Here is a 22438-nt window from a genome sequence, read left to right on the forward strand (position 1 = left end):
CACAAGGGGGCTTCTGATATATATTCTCAGTTTATTTTAGGTATGGACCATTTTTGAGTAATTTGGAATAATCTGAACATGATGATGTGTCGACCAATCTTCCGGCCTTCAAAAAAATGATGAATTATATGCCATTCTTGATGTACATATATCGTAACATCAATGTATAATGAGTTTGCAACATTTATATGCATTATATGCCATCTATAATGTACATCTTATGACTATATGGCTTTTTTTGTGAACTATTTCCCATGGTGGATGTCTGGTGGGTTTTGGACTATCAGCACCGCCTTGGGCAATAGTGCAGTAATATGCGTGACTTATCTTTTTTGTGTGTACCAATTTATGTGATTGGATTTCCATATTCAATACATTGATTTTAATAGGAGCAGGATTGTAGTCTCTTTTAGTGGAGAAACAGATATTTTCTCTGCAAGCAGGCGTTTGTTCTGCTTGCTTTAGTAATAATATTATATCTGTTTTGACATTTTTTGTGTGTGAAGCGCAAATACACACTCCTATGGAACGCATAGGGCGCCCTCTATTTCCTTAGCGATGGAACGCATGCTATACTGCGCATGCGTGGTTTATCCCATCGCCTAGGAGCGGACACGCACTTCCGGTATAGAAAGAAATGGTGTCTGACACGCATATTATACGGTGGTGGAACGCAGAAGCCGTTCCCCACTATTTCAAATTCAGCACCACAATCCAATCACCTAAATAGGATCTGGGTGGACCTATGTTTCCTCTTTGCTTCGAGAGTGATGTGGGATTTTGCTGTATTGGTATTGCTTTAGTAATACGGAAGAACAATTGGAGAGATTGTCGTGCATCTACTTCCGGGTTCAGGCACCTTTTGGTTTTAGAAGTTTTTTCCTGGTTACAAACTAGAGATTAATATAGCAGGATTCGGAATGATGTTTATAGTCATATTCATGAATGATATATGATTTTTATATGGTTATTACAAGATTTAAAGTATCTGTACATAATTATGAAGTCACTTCCTGGTGGGACGTGATTGGCTATCCACCAGTTAATTATCCAGGTATTTCACAGTGCCAGTATGTCTTGACAAAGGCTCCAATAAGAGCCGAAATGCATTGACGGATACTGGCATTGTGACTCTAATTTTTTTAGCAGCATCGGGGACCAAAAGAACTATCACACATTGTTACTTGCTATTGGATACTACGGTATTTTTTTGTGATATGGATAAAAGAAATCCAGATATGAGGGATACCGCCGTTTGACCGTGTGAGTAGGGTATGCATTAATAAGATCAAAGAAACCTTTTGTGGTCTATCACTTCCTTTTCCAGAAGTGAGTAGGGTACGCACCCTTTATTGGGTATTTGCAATTGCGGTCGAATTTCCGCAAATGTCAAAAAACGGGGCATTTTCGACACAAATTTTTTTTTTGACAATGCAATACAGTACTTTTCGACAAAAAAAGTCCGTTTCAGATTCGACTTTTTGAAATTCGACAGTTGTCAAATTCGACATGTCTGCAATGGTAAAAATGTCGCTTTTCGACAAAAGTATATTGAATTGAAGAATGTTGATTCGACAACAGTGCTTTTCGACAGTCATTTCGTCAATTTCAGTCCACCTCATTTTGCTGGCGGAATCTAATAAAAAAATTTCAAAACATGTTTTTTTTGTGTTTTTTTGTTGCTAATAGCATATCTATTTATATTAGAAGGGATTATCTACTTGGCTTGTCTATTAGGAGCCACAAGTATTATTATATATTTTTAAAATAATATTTTTTTTTTTTTTTACTGACTAAAATAATATGAAGAGATCAGAGCATGTTTTTCAGTGGGAAGGGGTGGGAATGGGTTAAAAGTCTTGAAAAAAAAAATGCATGGGGTCCCCCCTCCTAAGCATAACCAGCCGCTGGCTCTTTGAGCCGGTCCTGGTTGTAAAAATACGGGGGGGAAATTGACAGGGGATCCCCTGAATTTTTACACCCAGCATCGGGCTCTGCGTCCGGTCCTGGTGCAAAAATATGGGGGACAAAAAGCGTAGGGGTCCCCTGTATTTTTAACACCAGCACTGGGCTCCACTAGCTGGAGAGATAATGCCACAGCCAGGGGACACTTTTATACTCGTCCCTGTGGCCGTGGCATTAAATCCCCAACTAGTCACCCCTGGCAGGGGTACCCTGGAGGAGTGGGGACCCCTTAAATCAAAGGGTCCCCCCCCCTCCAGCCACCCAAGGGCCAGGGGTGAAGCCTGAGGCTGCCCCCCCATCCAAGGGCTGCGGATGGGGGGCTGATAGCCTTGTGTCGAATAAAAGAATATTGTTTTTTTGTAGCAGAACTACAAGTCCCAGCAAGCCTCCCCGCAAGCTGGTACTTGGAGAGCCACAAGTACCAGCATGCGGGGGGAAAACAGGCCCGCTGGTACCTGTAGTTCTACTGCAAAAAAAATACCCAAATAAAAACAGTACACAGACACCGTGAAAGTAAAACTTTATTACATACATGCATACCGACACACACATACTTACCTATGTTGACACGAGGCTCGGTCCACTTCTCCAAGTAGAATCCATGGGGTACCTGAAAATAAAATTATACTCACAAAAATCCTGTGTAGCATCTGTCCTCTTCTCTTTATAATCCACGTACTTGGCAAAAAAACAAACCACATTACCCGGACCACGCAGTGAAAGGGGTCCCATGTTTACACATGGGACCCCTTTCCCCAAATGCCGGGACCCCCCGTGACTCCTGTCACAGAGGGTCTCTTCAGACAATCAGGGAGCGCCACGTCGTGGCACTCTCCTGATTGGCTGTGCGCGTCTGAGCTGTCAGACGACACATAGCACAGCCGCTCCATTATCTTCAATGGTGGGAACTTTGCGGTCAGCGGTGAGGTCACTCATGGTCAGACCCCTACGCTTTTTGTCCCCCGTATTTTTTGCACCAGGACCGGACGCAGAGCCCGGTGCTTGTTGTAAAAATACGGGGGATCCCCTGTCAATTTCCCCCCCGTATTTTTACAACCAGGACCGGCTCAAAGAGCCCGAGGCTGGTTATGCTTAGGAGGGGGGACCCCACACAATTTTTTTCTGGGTTTTTTACACACTTTTGTGCCATCCAAAAAGTCGAATCCAGGACGCACACTATCCGTCAATTGGTCTGTTTTTCGACAGCGGGACTGTCGAATCCGTTTTTTATTGAATATGTCAAATTCGGGTCCCGGCGGGAGGGAATGTGACTGTCGAATTGTGTCGAATTTAAAAACGGTCGAATTCCAGCCAAAATTCGACCACAATTGCATATACCCCATTATCTCTTGGTGGAGGTCACACGTGGTCTCGTTATAAAGAAACCATTACACACATTCCGTGATGTTCACCACTGTGAGTTAGGGTACGCCTTACAAACTACCCCTATTCTTTTTCCTTTTGGGTCCAGAGGGCTATGTATTAAATAGCCATAAGGCATTTCTACACATTGTCTGCTATTTTTTTCCATGTGTTTACTGGAATTGAGATCTCTGGGCTGAATTAAAAGAGTGGAAATAGAGGACAAGGAGGTATCAGTGTGATTACTATTTGACAAGACTAAAGAAACCTTTTGAGGCCTGCCATCTTCCCTCTCATAAGTGAGTAGGGTACGCATCCTCTCTGTCTAATTCTTGGTGTAGGTCACATGTGGTCCTGTTATAAAGAAATCGCTACGTACACATCTGGGGGCACTCCATTGTGAGTTGTGGTACGCGTTATAAATGGGTTCACTACGATATGCCGGCGGTCGGGCTCCCGGCGACCAGCATACCGGCGCTGGGAGCCCGATCGCTGGCTTACCGACAGTGTGGCGAGCGCAAATGAGCCCCTTGCAGGCTCGCTGCGCTTGCCACGCTATGGGCACGGTGGCGCGCTACGCGCACCACACTATTTTATTATCCCTCCAGGGGGGTCGTGGACCCCCACGAGGGAGAATAAGTGTCGGTATGCCGGCTGTCGGGCTCCCGGCGCCGGTATGCTGGTCGCCGGGAGCCCGACCGCCGGCATACTGAAGACCACCCGTTATAAATCACCATCACTTTTTTCCCCGTGGGACCTAGTGGGGTCTATACGATTGATTAGTCATATGATATTCCTACACATTGTTCTGTTATCTCTCCTTTGCATACCCACTGCAACTGAGGATTCCTGGTTCAACAAAATTATTTTGAGATAGAGGATAAAAAAGGAATTAGTGTACACACAACATATCAAGATCAAAGAAACCTTTTATGGTTTGAGATCTCCCTCCTCACAAGTGAGTAGGGTACGCATCCTTCCCTATAGATCCTTTGGTGGAGGTCACACATGGTCCTGTTATAAAGAAACTGCTACGTACACAGTTTGGGACACTCCATTATGAGTTGGGGTACGAGTTGCAGAATATCTGTATCTTCTTCTCTGGGTCCAGTGGGCTATACTAAATGAAACGGGTGTAAAGCATTTCTACACATTACCTGTTTTCTTTTTTCCATACATCGACCGGAGCTGAGAAACTTTTGATCACAACAAATCATAAAAGCACTGAAGACAGAGGATTAAGAAAATCATTGTGGACATATAAGGAACGTAAAATTTATAATTAATTTTGCTCATACGAGTATTTTCTCCTGCCAAATTCTTGTGTTATTTTAGTGTTCCCTTTATTTTTTTGAGCAGTGCATTATAAATATCTTCTTTGTATTATTCTAATCAAGTTTATAGTCAAAACTCTGAAGTTTACTGGTCTATGACAGTACACTGCCCCACCTGCCTACTTGGTCTGTGCATCTCTGATCAAACCTCATCAAAATTGCAGCAGAATATACTGCTGCACTTGTTTATCATGCCCACATGAACCATTGGGTTCATATATATGTGTGAAAATCTGAATTTGATTTTAGCCAGTTCCTCCCCAGCCATTAAACTCACCGCATGGCACTGAGGGCTGTAACTAAGTATGGGATGCAACTGGGATGGTCAACTAGGGTACAAGATACCACATGTGCACCACCACAGCTGCCCGCTATTGCTCTAGGGACACAGGCACCCACTCCAAGCTGCTTGAACTGGTGCCCTGCGACACCCTTTCTCCAATTTCTCACCAGCAATACATTTAACCCTTTCCACCCCTTTGGAGTCAATACCCCATAGTATCTCTTCTTATTGAGTGGCTGCATGTAACTGTCACAGTTTCCAGACCACCCAACAGGTCACATGTTCCAGGTCACCTGGCAGATGCACAGGCACAGTTGACCAACTGTCACATTTTCAAAGAGCTCAATAAAGATGCGTTGTAATTAGTTGGTGAACATTTTGCCAAATAACTCCGAAACAAAGCAACCAATTACAATGCCAATAAAATTATGCACACCTACGAACCAAGGGGCAGATGTATTAAGCCTGGAGACGGCCTCAGGAAGTGATAAACCAGTGATAAGTGCAAGGTGATAAACGCACCAGACAGTCAGCTCCTAACTGTCAGTTTGCATATTTAAGCTGATTGGCTGGTACGCTTATCACCATGCACTTATCACTGGTTTATCACTTCCTTATGCCTTCTCCATGTTAATACATATGCCCCAAGAGCTTTAGGGGTATATGCAATAGCGGGCGAATCGCGTCATTAGATCCGCCTCTGTATAATTCGCCCGCTATCGCCAGCCGCAGCCCTGTCGCCGGGACCCTGAATTCTCAATATTCAATGAAAAACTGATTCGCCCCTCCCGCAGGCGGATTACGGCCAATCGGCGAGTAGTGGGCGTACTGAATTCGCCTTCCCGCCTAAAGCAGCCCTTTATTAGGGCTTGTTTGCTGCATGTGCTCTGCAGCCATTTTGTGAACCTGCAGAGAGGTGTGAGGAGGAGCAGAGCTAGCAATTTGGTTGTTTGCTGTGGATATCGTTTGGACACCCCAGCAGGCTTTATTCCAGGACAGTCAGGAGGATTCCTGTTACCCCGGAGCAGAGCCATTTTAGGAGCTTTTACTACATTTGTAGGTAAGTACCACATGTGTGTCTGGTGTTGCATGTATGTGTTTGTGTAGTGGGGGTTGCCATGAGGTGTACATGGGGTGTTTGTGCATGTGTGCATGTGTGCAGGTATGTGTATAGCCCCTTGCTTGTGTTGCTGCATTTTTTGGGGGAGACTTGTGTTTTGGGGTAGTTTTTCACGTTTTTTTTTTATTCTTTAAATTACTTTTTTGGGTCTTCTATTAGCATTGGTGTACCTCCTGAGGGTGCTGGGATGCTTTCTGGCCATTTTGGGGAGATTTGGAGCAAGTTGAGTCGACAGCCAGGTTGACATGTGCTGCTGATTGTTTTTCAAACATGTGTTTTCCAGCCTAATTTTGCTGTGGGGTGCCTCCTGAGTGTGCTGGGATGCTTTCTGGCCATTTTGGGGTGATTTGGAGCAAGTTGAGTCGACAGCCAGGTTGACATGTGCTGCTGATTGTTTTTCAAACATGTGTTTTCCCGCCTAATTTTGCTGTGTGGTGCCTCCTGAGTGTGCTGGGATGCTTTCTGGCCATTTTGGGGTGATTTGGAGCAAGTTGAGTCGACAGCCAGGTTGACATGTGCTGCTGATTGTTTTTCAAACATGTGTTTTCACGCCTAATTTTGCTGTGGGGTGCCTCCTGAGTGTGTTGGGATGCTTTCTGGCCATTTTGGGGTGATTTGGAGCAAGTTGAGTCGACAGCCAGGTTGACATGTGCTGCTGATTGTTTTTCAAACATGTGTTTTCCAGCCTAATTTTGCTGTGGGGTGCCTCCTGAGTGTGTTGGGATGCTTTCTGGCCATTTTGGGGTGATTTGGAGCAAGTTGAGTCGACAGCCAGGTTGACATGTGCTGCTGATTGTTTTTCAAACATGTGTTTTCCCGCCTAATTTTGCTGTGGGGTGCCTCCTGAGTGTGTTGGGATGCTTTCTGGCCATTTTGGGGTGATTTGGAGCAAGTTGAGTCGACAGCCAGGTTGACATGTGCTGCTGATTGTTTTTCAAACATGTGTTTTCCCGCCAAATTTTGCTGTGGGGTGCCTCCTGAGTGTGTTGGGATGCTTTCTGGCCATTTTGGGGTGATTTGGAGCAAGTTGAGTCGACAGCCAGGTTGACATGTGCTGCTGATTGTTTTTCAAACATGTGTTTTCCCGCCTAATTTTGCTGTGTGGTGCCTCCTGAGTGTGCTGGGATGCTTTCTGGCCATTTTGGGGTGATTTGGAGCAAGTTGAGTCGACAGCCAGGTTGACATGTGCTGCTGATTGTTTTTCAAACATGTGTTTTCCCGCCTAATTTTGCTGTGGGGTGCCTCCTGAGTGTGTTGGGATGCTTTCTGGCCATTTTGGGGTGATTTGGAGCAAGTTGAGTCGACAGCCAGGTTGACATGTGCTGCTGATTGTTTTTCAAACATGTGTTTTCCCGCCAAATTTTGCTGTGGGGTGCCTCCTGAGTGTGTTGGGATGCTTTCTGGCCATTTTGGGGTGATTTGGAGCAAGTTGAGTCGACAGCCAGGTTGACATGTGCTGCTGATTGTTTTTCAAACATGTGTTTTCCCGCCTAATTTTGCTGTGTGGTGCCTCCTGAGTGTGCTGGGATGCTTTCTGGCCATTTTGGGGTGATTTGGAGCAAGTTGAGTCGACAGCCTGGTCAACATTTTGTGAGGGGCAGCCATTTTGTGAGGGGCAGCCATTTTGTGAGGGGCAGCCATTTATACATGTATGTATTTTTTTTTTATAACAGAGATGTCAAGGGACAATCAGACCCGATCCGCCCCTTCCCCCACCCCCTCGGATCTATCCCTGCATAGCAATGAGGAGTGGGAGCCAACCCAGGAGGCGGATGCGACCGACCAGGCATCTAGTGACCAGCCGCGGTCGTCAAGGGCCCATGAGAAGTCCAAGAAAAAGCCTAGTAAAAAGGTACTTAACCACACCTGCAGACACAAATAGCATCAAACTTTACCCACTGTAGTTTGTGCAATGCCATGCACACCTACTGTAATAGGTGTGCAATGCCAGGGATACTGACACTCACAGGTACATACCGATCTTATTTAAAAATAATTTTTTTTTTTTTTTAATCCCTAAAGGCAAGAAGCCAGCCAGAGGAGCAGTCGGAGGAGGAAGCCTCTGGTGAAGATGCAGGACAGAAAAAGCCGCGTGGACCCAGATACACTGAGGCGGAAAACTGTGTCCTAGTGGATTGCGTCGACAGGTCCTACGACGTTTTGTATGGACCAAGGGCACAGAAAACAGCATTTAAGGTAATGCGGAACATCTGGGAATCCATCGCCAGTCAAGTAACTGCAATTTCTGGAAACCGCCGGAGCACCAGAAATTGCTTGAAGCGGTACAGTGATTGCCGCAGACAGACCAAGAAGAAGATGGGGATTCAGCGCCGACATGAGACAGCTACGGGAGGTGGCCCGGCTCTCAATCTGAAGTGGCTACCCTGGGAGGACGTTATTAGAAGGCGCATGAACCCTGCCATGGTCGAAGGAGTTCGCGGAGGTGTGGACTCCAGCCGTCCTGCTGGCTTTCCCGAGGAGGAAGAACCGCCCAGAAGACGGAGGAAGGCGGGAGACCAGCCGTCCAAAAGGAGGTCTGATGGTAAGAATACTTTCACATGAGCTGTAGTTCCCTTTAAAATTTTTGTATGTGCTAATGTGCTTTTTTTTTTTTCAGACAGACCTGCCCAGAGGACATCACCTGCGCACAGGACATCGCCAGCGCACGGACCGTCACCTGTGCAGCAGGCATCGGCAGCAGCGCGCGGACCATCAACTGCGCCGCAAGCATCGCGAGCACACAGATCGTCACCTGTGCGCCACAGTTCGTCATCGCGCAGTTGGTCACCTGTGCACCAGACGACGTCAGCGCACAGACTCTCACCTGTGCGCCAGACACCGTCGGCGACCACACCACAAGATGGGCGCCAAACTACAGCTCCTGCGCGCAGGCCATCACCAGATCGTCTTCTCTCCAGGAGCTCTGGGACTGTGACTGAAGAGCCTCAAGACACAACCCTTGTGGACCCATCACCCGATCTGTTTGAGTCTACAGGGTTAACTGACGAAACTTTTCTTGGGTTTGAGGACAGCCGTGCAGATGTATCCAGCCAGACCCTTGAAAAGTCTTCCGAAACGAGGACAAGTGGAGCTCCTGGAGCAGCGGCATCACAGGATGGAGAAGGTTTGTTTGTTTGTTTGTTTTTTGTGGGGGGGGGCAGCAGTTGTGTAAAGTTTATTAACTTTTCCAAAAAAATTATTTTGCAAACAGTGGTGCCACGAACCAGCAGCGGACTAGCTTCGGGGATTGGTTCGTACTTCAGGCCGGATCTCCTCCTACAGGAGTCGTCAGAGGATGGCGAGGTGGAAGTGCAGGACGCTCCAGTTGCTACATCCCTGCGTGAGTAAATTGAATTGTGAGCCTTCAAAAAAATGTATGATGAATGTGTATAATATTGTCTAATTTTCTTTTCAGCTGCCCAAATGCATGTGGTGGCAGACATCCAGGAAGGGCAGAATCCCTCAAATGTTCAGAGGGTTCACACCCTGGCATCAGAGATTGGGACACGCCAGGATACATACACAAATGTTGTGGGAAGCAGACTGGACAACATTGAGAGGACAATGGAGAAAATGTCCAACAGTCTACATGAACTGCAGAAGACTCTTTCCGACAGCACGGCCACAATACTACAGATCATACTTGAAGATCATAGGGAGAATAGGAACGTACTTAACATTATGTCCGATTCCTTGGTCAAGCTTGTGGAAAACACCACATGTTTGGCAGAAAGTAATAAGAACATGTCGGATAGTCATCGACACTCCGCTTCCAGCCAACAGGTCATGGCAACCACACTGCAGATGATCTATGAAAAGCTCCCAGTACCAGCTCATCAACACGCTGGTGATCCACCATATCCGCCGTCGCAAGCCACAAGGACGCATCGTACCCTTCCTCGAGTCCCATCCCAGTACAGTCAGTCACAGATGTACCAGGGATATACAGGGATGTACCCCACCCCCCAGATGCCTCCACCACCGGCCGCACAATCTTCAGCAGCATGGGCACCGAGGGCCAGTCAACATACTCCCCAGCCTCCCAGGACATCCACGCCCTATCAGGGGGAAGAAGAGGATCCGGACAGACTTCCACCATAAACCCGGTCGTATTATTTTATTTTCTTTAAAATGTTTTTCATGTATCCCTGTCTTCCCCTCCCATTAGTTTGTTGTTTTTCTTACTATTGTTTTTTCTTTGTTGGCCTTCCCCACCCGTGACCGGGTACTACCAAGGAGCTTTGTGTAGGCATACATGCGCGGGCATGTATGCGGGCGCGTGTGGTAACGGATGAAAGCTCCTTGCGGCTACATGTATGATGGGCCAAAGAGCTATTCTGATACCCCCTTTTTCTTCCAAAAATCCTTTTTGTAATGATGTACAGTAGACTTTCATTGTGTGAATTTACTATTCACTAGTCTGTGTTTTTTACTTATTCATAGGATTGATGAGGAAAAATGAAGTGGACGGCATAAGTTTGTGTTGAGCGTACCAAGGTGAGTAGAACCATGTTTAATTCAAGAAACTTTGAACCGCATGCCTTTGTAGAACAACACCGCCCAGCAATGGGTCATGCTGGGCTGTGTTGTTCCACAAATGTTAGCGTGTCAAAGTGCTGACCACTGACGCCACTCTTTCACTTTGAACCGCATGCCTTTGTAGAACAACACCGCCCAGCAATGGGTCATGCTGGGCTGTGTTGTTCCACAAATGTTAGCGTGTCAAAGTGCTGACCACTGACGCCACTCTTTCACTTTGAACCGCATGCCTTTGTAGAACAACACCGCCCAGCAATGGGTCATGCTGGGCTGTGTTGTTCCACAAATGTTAGCGTGTCAAAGTGCTGACCACTGACGCCACTCTTTCACTTTGAACCGCAAGCCTTTGTAGAACAACACCGCCCAGCAATGGGTCATGCTGGGCTGTGTTGTTCCACAAATGTTAGCGTGTCAAAGTGCTGACCACTGACGCCACTCTTTCACTTTGAACCGCATGCCTTTGTAGAACAACACCGCCCAGCAATGGGTCATGCTGGGCTGTGTTGTTCCACAAATGTTAGCGTGTCAAAGTGCTGACCACTGACGCCACTCTTTCACTTTGAACCGCATGCCTTTGTAGAACAACACCGCCCAGCAATGGGTCATGCTGGGCTGTGTTGTTCCACAAATGTTAGCGTGTCAAAGTGCTGACCACTGACGCCACTCTTTCACTTTGAACCGCATGCCTTTGTAGAACAACACCGCCCAGCAATGGGTCATGCTGGGCTGTGTTGTTCCACAAATGTTAGCGTGTCAAAGTGCTGACCACTGACGCCACTCTTTCACTTTGAACCGCAAGCCTTTGTAGAACAACACCGCCCAGCAATGGGTCATGCTGGGCTGTGTTGTTCCACAAATGTTAGCGTGTCAAAGTGCTGACCACTGACGCCACTCTTTCACTTTGAACCGCATGCCTTTGTAGAACAACACCGCCCAGCAATGGGTCATGCTGGGCTGTGTTGTTCCACAAATGTTAGCGTGTCAAAGTGCTGACCACTGACGCCACTCTTTCACTTTGAACCGCATGCCTTTGTAGAACAACACCGCCCAGCAATGGGTCATGCTGGGCTGTGTTGTTCCACAAATGTTAGCGTGTCAAAGTGCTGACCACTGACGCCACTCTTTCACTTTGAACCGCATGCCTTTGTAGAACAACACCGCCCAGCAATGGGTCATGCTGGGCTGTGTTGTTCCACAAATGTTAGCGTGTCAAAGTGCTGACCACTGACGCCACTCTTTCACTTTGAACCGCATGCCTTTGTAGAACAACACCGCCCAGCAATGGGTCATGCTGGGCTGTGTTGTTCCACAAATGTTAGCGTGTCAAAGTGCTGACCACTGACGCCACTCTTTCACTTTGAACCGCATGCCTTTGTAGAACAACACCGCCCAGCAATGGGTCATGCTGGGCTGTGTTGTTCCACAAATGTTAGCGTGTCAAAGTGCTGACCACTGACGCCACTCTTTCACTTTGAACCGCATGCCTTTGTAGTACAACACCGCCCAGCAATGGGTCATGCTGGGCTGTGTTGTTCCACAAATTTTCATTGAAAAAAAAATGAACATGAATTTAGTGTGTCTTTACTTTAATATACTTTTTTTTTCTTTTCCCCACAGATATCTATATACACAAGAAAAGAATGTAAAGAAGAACAAACTACTTTTTTGTTTTAATTAACTTTCAAACTTTATTTAAAAAATTTTTTCTTCAATAAACTTTTAAAAATAGAAGTTTCCTGTGGTTTTTATTAAAATTTGTAATGCAGTTGAATTGTACGTAAGTAGATTGCCCAGGGAACATCAGGGGAACTGTCTCTTCACATCCACGCCACTTAGGAAGGATACACCGGAAGACCTGTGGAAGAGAACAGTATGAGCTACCAGATGTGGGTAATAGTGTCACCCTGGGGCTGAAAAAAGAGGTACATACAACAGTCCACACAACACAAGCGGGGAACAGTGGGTCCAAATGCAACCCTCCTGCACTTGCATCACTACACATCCAAACATTCCCCGCTCCAGCATTGCTGTTTCAGGGAATGTTTGGATGTGCAGTCTTGCAAATGCCGGAGGGCTGCACTTTGGACATGCCAGGGTGATTTTGGACAAGGGAGTTTTGTTGGTCAATTGCATCTCACCTGAGGGGGTTGTCTGCTACATGGCAGAGGGTCAGGTCCACATCACCAGTAGGGTCACCCATGGAACATCAGGTGAAATGTCGTGTCTCCTCACATCCACGCCACTTGGGAAGATACACCGCAGGACCTGTGGAAGAGAACAGTATGAGCTACCAGATGTGGGTAATAGTGTCACCCTGGGGCTGAAAAAAGAGGTACATACAACAGTCCACACAACACAAGCGGGGAACAGTGGGTCCAAATGCAACCCTCCTGCACTTGCATCACTACACATCCAAACATTCCCCGCTCCAGCATTGCTGTTTCAGGGAATGTTTGGATGTGCAGTCTTGCAAATGCCGGAGGGCTGCACTTTGGACATGCCAGGGTGATTTTGGACAAGGGAGTTTTGTTGGTCAATTGCATCTCACCTGAGGGGGTTGTCTGCTACATGGCGGAGGGTCAGGTCCACATCACCAGTAGGGTCACCCATGGAACATCAGGTGAAATGTCGTGTCTCCTCACATCCACGCCACTTGGGAAGATACACCGCAGGACCTGTGGAAGAGAACAGTATGAGCTACCAGATGTGGGTAATAGTGTCACCCTGGGGCTGAAAAAAGAGGTACATACAACAGTCCACACAACACAAGCGGGGAACAGTGGGTCCAAATGCAACCCTCCTGCACTTGCATCACTACACATCCAAACATTCCCCGCTCCAGCATTGCTGTTTCAGGGAATGTTTGGATGTGCAGTCTTGCAAATGCCGGAGGGCTGCACTTTGGACATGCCAGGGTGATTTTGGACAAGGGAGTTTTGTTGGTCAATTGCATCTCACCTGAGGGGGTTGTCTGCTACATGGCGGAGGGTCAGGTCCACATCACCAGTAGGGTCACCCATGGAACATCAGGTGAAATGTCGTGTCTCCTCACATCCACGCCACTTGGGAAGATACACCGCAGGACCTGTGGAAGAGAACAGTATGAGCTACCAGATGTGGGTAATAGTGTCACCCTGGGGCTGAAAAAAGAGGTACATACAACAGTCCACACAACACAAGCGGGGAACAGTGGGTCCAAATGCAACCCTCCTGCACTTGCATCACTACACATCCAAACATTCCCCGCTCCAGCATTGCTGTTTCAGGGAATGTTTGGATGTGCAGTCTTGCAAATGCCGGAGGGCTGCACTTTGGACATGCCAGGGTGATTTTGGACAAGGGAGTTTTGTTGGTCAATTGCATCTCACCTGAGGGGGTTGTCTGCTACATGGCGGAGGGTCAGGTCCACATCACCAGTAGGGTCACCCATGGAACATCAGGTGAAATGTCGTGTCTCCTCACATCCACGCCACTTGGGAAGATACACCGCAGGACCTGTGGAAGAGAACAGTATGAGCTACCAGATGTGGGTAATAGTGTCACCCTGGGGCTGAAAAAAGAGGTACATACAACAGTCCACACAACACAAGCGGGGAACAGTGGGTCCAAATGCAACCCTCCTGCACTTGCATCACTACACATCCAAACATTCCCCGCTCCAGCATTGCTGTTTCAGGGAATGTTTGGATGTGCAGTCTTGCAAATGCCGGAGGGCTGCACTTTGGACATGCCAGGGTGATTTTGGACAAGGGAGTTTTGTTGGTCAATTGCATCTCACCTGAGGGGGTTGTCTGCTACATGGCGGAGGGTCAGGTCCACATCACCAGTAGGGTCACCCATGGAACATCAGGTGAAATGTCGTGTCTCCTCACATCCACGCCACTTGGGAAGATACACCGCAGGACCGGTGGAAGAGAACAGTTTAAGCTTCCAGGTATGGGTGATAGTGTCACCCTGGGGCTGAAAAAAGAGGTACATACAACAGTCCACACAACACAAGCGGGTTACAGCGGCCCAAATGCAACCCTCCGGCACTTGCATCACTACACATCCAAACATTCCCTGACCAGCATTGGTGTATCAGGAGGGAATGTTTGGATGTGCAGTCTTGCAAATGCCGGAGTGCTGCACTTTGGACATGCCGGGGTGATTTTGGACAAAGGGAGTTCTGGGCAATCCATCTCACCTGAGGGGGTTGTCTGCTACATGGCGGAGGGTCAGGTCCACATCACCATTAGGTCGCCCATGGTAGAGTTGGATAAAAGGGTCAAATATTTGCGGTAACCAAACAGGATAAAACAGGGGGGAACAAACTGTATAAACACGGCCTGGGGATACACATCAACAGGATGTAAAACTCTGTAATAGATAAATGAAGAGGTTTTTTTTAAAAAAATCCAATGTCAGTTTACACGATAATACAAATGTTGTCAGTATACTCACAGGTAACTGCAAAAAAATTTTGTATCACTGTCCGCCGGGAATCCTCTCCTTCGTCCATACCCACCGGTAGAGCAGAAGACCGGTTCCCGCGTAGGAAAGCACTACGACGAAGAGTCACCGGCAAACGGTTTGCGACACATATGTTGTGTAAAATACAACATGCATTTACCATGCCGCAAACCTTCGACGGTGAGTACAAAAGAGCACCGCCGGAAGTGTCTAAACATCGAAACCGGCTTTTAAGTACACCGAAGGCACGCTCAATTATTCCCCTCGATGCAATGTGTTTCTCTTGGTAACGTTTTTCTGCTCTACCAACAGGATTAGACAATGGGGTCAACAGCCACGGTTTGTTTGGATAACCCGCATCGCCTATAGAAAATATAAAAAAAATGTTAGGTACTTGTAAAAAATAATAAAAAAAAATATAATAAAATAATAAAAAAATGAAAATACATACCTAACAGCCAGCCACCAGGCATGTTTCCTGTTTCGAACTTGTCAAACAGCGATAACTGGCTTAGGATGAAGGAGTCGTGAGATGATCCAGGAAATCCCACAAAAATATTCAAAAATCTCATATTTACATCACAGACCGCCTGCACGTTCAGGGAATGGAACTGTTTTCGGTTCCGAAAACATTCCTCTGAATTACGTGGCGGTCTGATCTGCACGTGGGTACAGTCAATCGCGCCCAGCACATTGGGAAATTTGTATTTGTTGTAAAAGCCTAATTTGATCTCACGACATTCGCTGTCCGTCTCTGGAAATGTGATGTACTGGATCGTCAATTTGCGGAAAGCCCTAATGACTTGGGTTATACAGCGCGACAGAGTCGACTGAGAAAAACCGCATGTTTGAGACAGTGTAGGCTGGAATGTGCCTGACGCCAAAAAATGTAACGTCCCCAGCAGTTTCTGAAAACCGCTGATTGCACGATTTGACCGTGCCCGAGGTTCCAAGTCGGCCTCCAACAGAGCGTACAGCGAATATATGTCGCGAGTCGATAAGCGATAATTTTGTATCACCTCGAACTCGCTGAGATCCTCCAGTTCACGCCTAGTGCGATACTGGCGTGGACGTGGAAATGAAACCCGCAATACTGGCTCACCCAATGCAGACATTTGCTGACCTGGATCCTGATGTTCATCTGCACTTTCTTCCTCCATCAAGCTTGCAGCCAGCATGAACAACACAATCTGGTCAGAAAAAGGCTCCATCATTGTAGTCAGTACAAAAATAGGAATGTGTTTTAAAACGCAGGGATTTTCCTAAAAAAACGATTCCACAAGAGAGCTGACTGTAATGGCTCCTTCTCAGTCTCAAACCCAGGAGTGAGGAGATAGGAGGGGCTTTGCAGAAGTGTATCCTGGGTAAAACTGTGGAATCATGGGTAAATTTCCCTCAGGAGATTGAAGAAAAAAATATTCCTTTAAAAAATCAATTAAATAATACTTGTGAGTCAAAAAAAGACAAACCAAGTAGATAATCCTTTCAAATATAAATAGATATGCTACTAGCAATCCTCAAATATCCCAAAAAATGATGTTCTAAAAAATTTTTTTGAGAACCCGCCAGTCAACTGAGGCGGACTAAAATAGGCGAATTTGCGGTCGAAAAGTACTGCAGGCGAATTTCCAAACTTGAATTGAATATGCTTGAGGCGAATTGCAGCATCTGTACCATTGCAGAAAAGTCGAATGCGGAAAAAGTCGAATTGACAAAAGTCGAATTTTGAAGGTCCGTTTTTTTGCGATAAAGTACTGCACTGCATAGGCGAATTGATTTTTTGAGGCGAAAACGTTCCGGAATTCGACTTTTTCTGAAATTCGCCCGCTATTGCATATACCCCTTAATTTGGTATATAGCTTGCCCTACTCAGACAACGGTATCATAGAAATAAGTCACACATAATATGTGTCCATTCACTATTAATATATAGAAGTGTATGGCCAGCTTAATTCTATCAAACAGAACTAGGTCCAATAAACAGATTGGCTACAAAATCCTAGCAGATCCAGAATCTTAACTGCCAGAATACCAACACATTCCAGTTAGTTTTTGTAGCCAACCCCTAATCCTATGCCAACCTAACCCTAACCTCCCACTAGTGCAGACTAACCCTACTCCCCCAGCACCTTAACCCTAGCCCCCCACCTGGTCCCTATCCCGATCCCCAGTACTTACCTCTTGGATGTGTCAGGTTTCTGTCCATCGGGTTCCCTCTGTCAGTCTTCAGACTGCTGGGATCCCAACTGCTGGGAATTTGACAGCATACCAATTAATACCCTAAGTTGTCTATTTACTAAGCCTTGGATAGAGAAAAAGTGGACGGTGATAAAGTGTGATACCCGAGCAAATGGCCCTCTGTATAGATATATGGGTATCACACTTGTTTGAAAATGTGAGCTTATATGTGCTGCCTCATGCCCCAATAATATGTATGTGTATGGGTAATTATTTATGATAATATGTCAGACAAAGTTATTTTAATCTGTAATGAAGATAATTCCCAGCATCCCTGGCAGTTGCTCATGATGTCAGGAGCAGGTCACATGAGCGCTGTCAGGTGGCACAGGAAGGGACAGTTTGTGGCAGTTGGGGGAGCCCCGAGGTAACTGTGGGGAGGACATTTTGGGCTGCTGAGAAACTGCTGGGAGAGCTCTGAGGGGACGGAGAAATAGTGCGGAGGTGTTGCACTGACAGGGACGCTCTACTCTGTGTAGTCAGCCTCAGACAGCATCGTAACTGGGTTCAGGACGGTACCTGCTTTAATTGACGAGCTCCGGTGATCGAGCGGAGCGGGTCTGGTCGCCCATAGAACTCGCATGTCAGTGATGAGGGAGGCGGCCTAGGTCAGTGATGACGAAGGTAGAGGGCAGACTTTCCTCCCCTTGGTAAAGCCTGAGTGACTGGGTTGGAGACACCTCTGGGGAACGACCTGAAACGGAGTGACAGCAGCAGGCGGGGACATCATCCCTCTCTCCCATAGTAAGCAGTGCAGCGGGGCGGATCTGGAGGAGGGACCGGAGAGCCCTAATAAGGTATCCTGATTGTGTGTCTGTAACAGTCCAGTCAGGATAGTTGCAGTGACTGATTTAATTGCTGCCAACAGACATCAGTGATAGTCTCACACAGAATTATATATGAACTGACTTCTATATGCAGCTCCTCCTATTAAACGCTGCTTAGTGAGCATTCTACACTAAAGCCCTGAGTTATATCCTGCATAATACGGAGACATTCAGCTAATAATTGAGGGCTGGATTGATGGAAGTAACTGTCTACTGATGCTCCAGAGTCTTTCTAATAGACAAACAGTAAGGAGAAATTGATACTAGACTCTGAATTACTCACCACCTACTGTACCACATGAGTATTAGTTTTCTCAGGCATAAGACTGTGGTAATAAATTTGCAGCAGCTGAGTTTGAGTTCACAAGTAAACTATATCATTCACACCTACTGGAAGGAACAGTGATTGACAGTGTTAGTTAGTGAACTCTAGATACATGGTTCTGATATTCCACTCTCTTTAAGGATCAACCAGGATTATAATACTACTGGATTATAAAATACCATAATAAATCTGTCCTAATTCTCATCTTCCCTGAGGAGTTTACTGCATGTTTAGTAGAGATGTGCACCGGAAATTTTTCGGGTTTTGTGTTTTGGTTTTGGATTCGGTTTTGCTGCAGTGTTTTTTGCCAAAACCTCCCTGAAATTTTTTTGGCGGATTCGGGTGTGTTTTGGATTCGGGTGTTTTTTTTACAAAAAACCCTCAAAAACAGCTTAAATCATAGAATTTGGGGGTCATTTTGATCCCATAGTATTATTAACCTCAATAACCATAATTTACACTCATTTTCAGTCTATTCTGAACACCTCACACCTCACAATATTATTTTTAGTCCTAAAATTTGCACCGAGGTCGCAGGATGGCTAAGCTAAGCGACACAAGTGGCCGACACAAACACCTGGCCCATCTAGGAGTGGCACTGCAGTGTCAGGCAGGATGGCACTTCAAAAAAATAGTCCCCAAACAGCAGATGATGCAAAGAAAAAAAGAGGCGCACCAAGGTCGCTGTGTGACTAAGCTAAGCGATACAAGTGGCCGACACAAACACCTGGCCCATCTAGGAGTGGCACTGCAGTGTCAGACAGGATGGCACTTCAAAAAAATAGTCCCCAAACAGCACATGATGCAAAGAAAAAAAGAGACGCACCAAGGTCGCTGTGTGACTAAGCTAAGCGACACAAGTGGCCGACACAAACACCTGGCCCATCTAGGAGTGGCACTGCAGTGTCAGACAGGATGGCACTTCAAAAAAATAGTCCCCAAACAGCACATGATGCAAAGAAAAAAAGAGACGCACCAAGGTCGCTGTGTGACTAAGCTAAGCGACACAAGTGGCCGACACAAACACCTGGCCTATCTAGGAGTGGCACTGCAGTGTCAGACAGGATGGCACTTCAAAAAAATTGTCCCCAAACAGCACATGATGCAAAGAAAAAAAGAGGTGCAATGAGGTAGCTGTGTGACTAAGCTAAGCGACCCAAGTGGCCGACACAAACACCTGGTCCATCTAGGAGTGGCACTGCAGTGTCAGACAGGATGGCAGATTTAAAAAATAGTCCCCAAACAGCACATGATGCAAAGAAAAAAAGAGGTGCAATGAGGTAACTGTGTGACTAAGCTAAGCGACCCAAGTGGCCGACAGAAACACCTGGCCCATCTAGGAGTGGCACTGCAGTTTTCTAGCGAGAGGATGAGTGCTTCATTCCTCATGTGAATCTGAACCACTTGCCATGAACATAGGCCAAGGCCTCAGCCGTTCCTTACCACTCCGTGTCGTAAATGGCATATTGGCAAGTTTACGCTTCTCATCAGACGCTTTTCATTTTGATTTTTGGGTCATTTAACTGAACTTTTGTTTTTTGGATTTTACATGCTCTCTACTATGACATTGGGCATCGGCCTTGGCAGACGACGTTGATGGCATTTCATCGTCTCGGCCATGACTAGTGGCAGCAGCTTCAGCATGAGGTGGAAGTGGATCTTGATCTTTCCCTATTTTAACCTCCACATTTTTGTTCTCCATTTTCTAATGTGTGGAATTATATGCCAGTATCAATAGCAATGGCCTACTACTATATATACTGCGCACAACTGAAATGCACCACAGGTATGGATGGATAGTATACTTGATGACACAGAGGTAGGTAGAGCAGTGGCCTTCCGTACCGTACTGCTATATATACTGGTGGTCACTGTCAGCAAACTGCAAAACTAAAATGCACCACGGGTATAAAATCTAGATGGATAGTATACTTGACGACACAGAGGTAGGTAGAGCAGTGGCCTTACGTACCGTACTGCTATATATACTGGTGGTCACTGTCAGCAAACTGCAAAACTAAAATGCACCACAGGTATAGAATCTAGATGGATAGTATATTTGACGACACAGAGGTAGGTAGAGCAGTGGCATTCCGTACCATACTTCTATATATACTGGTGGTCACTGTCAGCAAACTGCAAAACTAAAATGCACAACAGGTATAGACTCTAGATGGATAGTATACTTGACGACACAGAGGTAGGTAGAGCAGTGGCCTTCCGTACCGTTCTGCTATATATGCTGGTGGTCACTGTCAGCAAACTGCAAAACTAAAATGCACCACAGGTATAGAATCTAGATGGATAGTATACTTGACGACACAGAGGTAGGTAGAGCAGTGGCCTTCCGTACTGTACTGCTATATATACTGGTGGTCACTGTCAGCAAACTGCAAAACTAAAATGCACCACAGGTATAGAATCTAGATGTATAGTATACTTGACGACACAGAGGTAGGTAGAGCAGTGGCCTTCCGTACCGTACTGCTATATATGCTGGTGGTCACTATCAGCAAACTGCAAAACTAAAATGCACCACAGGTATAGAATCTAGATGGATAGTATACTTGACAACACAGAGGTAGGTAGAGCAGTGGCCTTCCGTACCGTACTGCTATATATGCTGGTGGTCACTGTCAGCAAACTGCAAAACTAAAATGCACCACAGGTATAGAATCTAGATGGATAGTATACTTGACGACACAGAGGTAGGTAGAGCAGTGGCCTTCCGTACTGTACTGCTATATATACTGGTGGTCACTATCAGCAAACTGCAAAACTAAAATGCACCACAGGTATAGAATCTAGATGGATAGTATACTTGACAACACAGAGGTAGGTAGAGCAGTGGCCTTCCGTACCATACTGCTATATATACTGGTGGTCACTGTCAGCAAAACTCTGCACAGTACTCCTCCTATATAATACTGCTGGTCCACAGTCGCCACAATAAAGCAGTGTGAGCACAGATATATGCAGCACACTGAGCACAGATATGGAGCGTTTTTCAGGCAGACAACGTATAATACTGGTGGTCACTGGTCAGCAAAACTCTGCACTGTACTCCTCCTATATAATACAGCTGCTCCCCAGTCCCCACAATTAAGCAATAAGCACAAATATTTGCAGCAACATTAATAAACGGAGAGGATGCCAGCGACATCCTCTCCCTAACATTTCCAATGCACGAGTGAAAATGGCGGCGACGCGCGGCTCCTTATATAGAATCCGAATCTCGCGAGAATCCGACAGCGGGATGATGACGTTCGGGCGCGCTCGGGTTACCCGAGTATGGCTCGGACCCGTGTAAAATGGGTGAAGTTCGGGGGGGTTCGGTTTCCGAGGAACCGAACCCGCTCATCACTAATGTTTAGTGAGAGGCAGCAAGTGACATAAAAAACAGTGGAATCTAATCACTCAGGACGTGATATTGCCCCATTTGTCTCAGAGACATATCATGTTTATCTAAGAGAGACTCAACAAATATCACTGGTACCAGTAGGACAGGATTCTTTATATGTGCACCAACGAGGTAAAGAGCAAGGAAGGAGTACTCGGATAGACTGCAATAGTAATGTTGTAGTGTGACTTTGAAAGGTGATATTGCTATTAGTCTAGCTCAGTTTAATACTATCAGAGTGTTTATTGCATATTGGCCCTCATTCCGAGTTGTTCGTTCGCTAGCTACTTTTAGCAGAAATGCAAGCGCAAAGCCGCCGCCCTCTGGGAGTGTATTTTAGCATAGCAGAATTGCTAACGAAAGATTAGCAATTCTGCTATTAAGTATTTCCTTGCAGTTTCTGAGTAGCTCCAGACCTACTCCTAGATTGCGATCACCTCAGTCCATTTAGTTCCTGGTTTGACGTCACAAACATGCCCAGCGTCTGGCCTGCCACTCCCCCGTTTCTCAAGCCACTCCTGCGTTTTTACCTGGCACGCCTGCGTTTTTTTAGCACATTCCCTGAAAATGGCCAGTTTCCACCCAGAAACACC

General features: G+C 46.3%; 2 protein-coding genes and 1 long non-coding RNA gene across 3 annotated transcripts; 2 read left to right on the plus strand and 1 right to left on the minus strand.

Moving 5' to 3' along the window:
* The first annotated feature begins 5651 nt into the window (after window positions 1-5651).
* On the plus strand, window positions 5652-8271 carry LOC135001297 (uncharacterized). The gene is made up of 3 exons (XR_010202819.1): window positions 5652-6004; window positions 7738-7916; window positions 8087-8271. It is a non-coding gene; the product is annotated as an uncharacterized LOC135001297 (long non-coding RNA).
* A 6-nt stretch (window positions 8272-8277) lies between these two features.
* On the plus strand, window positions 8278-10555 carry LOC135001280 (uncharacterized). Its single transcript, XM_063951570.1, has 4 exons — window positions 8278-8606; window positions 8682-9188; window positions 9276-9404; window positions 9480-10555. Exons 1-4 carry the CDS (start codon window positions 8381-8383, stop codon window positions 10163-10165), a joined length of 1548 nt encoding a protein of 515 aa, XP_063807640.1. The 5' UTR covers window positions 8278-8380; the 3' UTR covers window positions 10166-10555.
* Window positions 10556-14910: 4355 nt separating this feature from the next.
* On the minus strand, window positions 14911-16360 carry LOC135001308 (putative nuclease HARBI1). The gene is made up of 3 exons (XM_063951571.1): window positions 15507-16360; window positions 15047-15418; window positions 14911-14962 (listed from the first exon to the last, which is right to left on the minus strand). Coding segments are annotated over exons 1-3 (1137 nt in total). The 5' UTR covers window positions 16270-16360; the 3' UTR covers window positions 14911-14960.
* Window positions 16361-22438: the final 6078 nt, after the last annotated feature.

Source organism: Pseudophryne corroboree, chromosome 2 (genome assembly GCF_028390025.1).
Source record: "Pseudophryne corroboree isolate aPseCor3 chromosome 2, aPseCor3.hap2, whole genome shotgun sequence".
Classification (NCBI taxonomy): domain Eukaryota; kingdom Metazoa; phylum Chordata; class Amphibia; order Anura; family Myobatrachidae; genus Pseudophryne; species Pseudophryne corroboree.

What these genes read in the sequence shown, in the direction of transcription:
- LOC135001308 (XM_063951571.1), bottom strand. Translation starts at nt 16,269, where the DNA reads ATGATGGAGCCTTTTTCTGACCAGATTGTGTTGTTCATGCTGGCTGCA. An exon ending in GCCTGGTGGCTGGCTGTTAG is followed by an intron (nt 15,419 to 15,506) that starts GTATGTATTTTC and finishes TATTTTCTATAG; the next exon opens with GCGATGCGGGTTATCCAAAC.
- LOC135001280 (XM_063951570.1), top strand. Translation starts at nt 8,381, where the DNA reads ATGGGGATTCAGCGCCGACATGAGACAGCTACGGGAGGTGGCCCGGCT. An exon ending in GTCCAAAAGGAGGTCTGATG is followed by an intron (nt 8,607 to 8,681) that starts GTAAGAATACTT and finishes TTTTTTTTTCAG; the next exon opens with ACAGACCTGCCCAGAGGACA. An exon ending in TCCAGTTGCTACATCCCTGC is followed by an intron (nt 9,405 to 9,479) that starts GTGAGTAAATTG and finishes TTTTCTTTTCAG; the next exon opens with CTGCCCAAATGCATGTGGTG.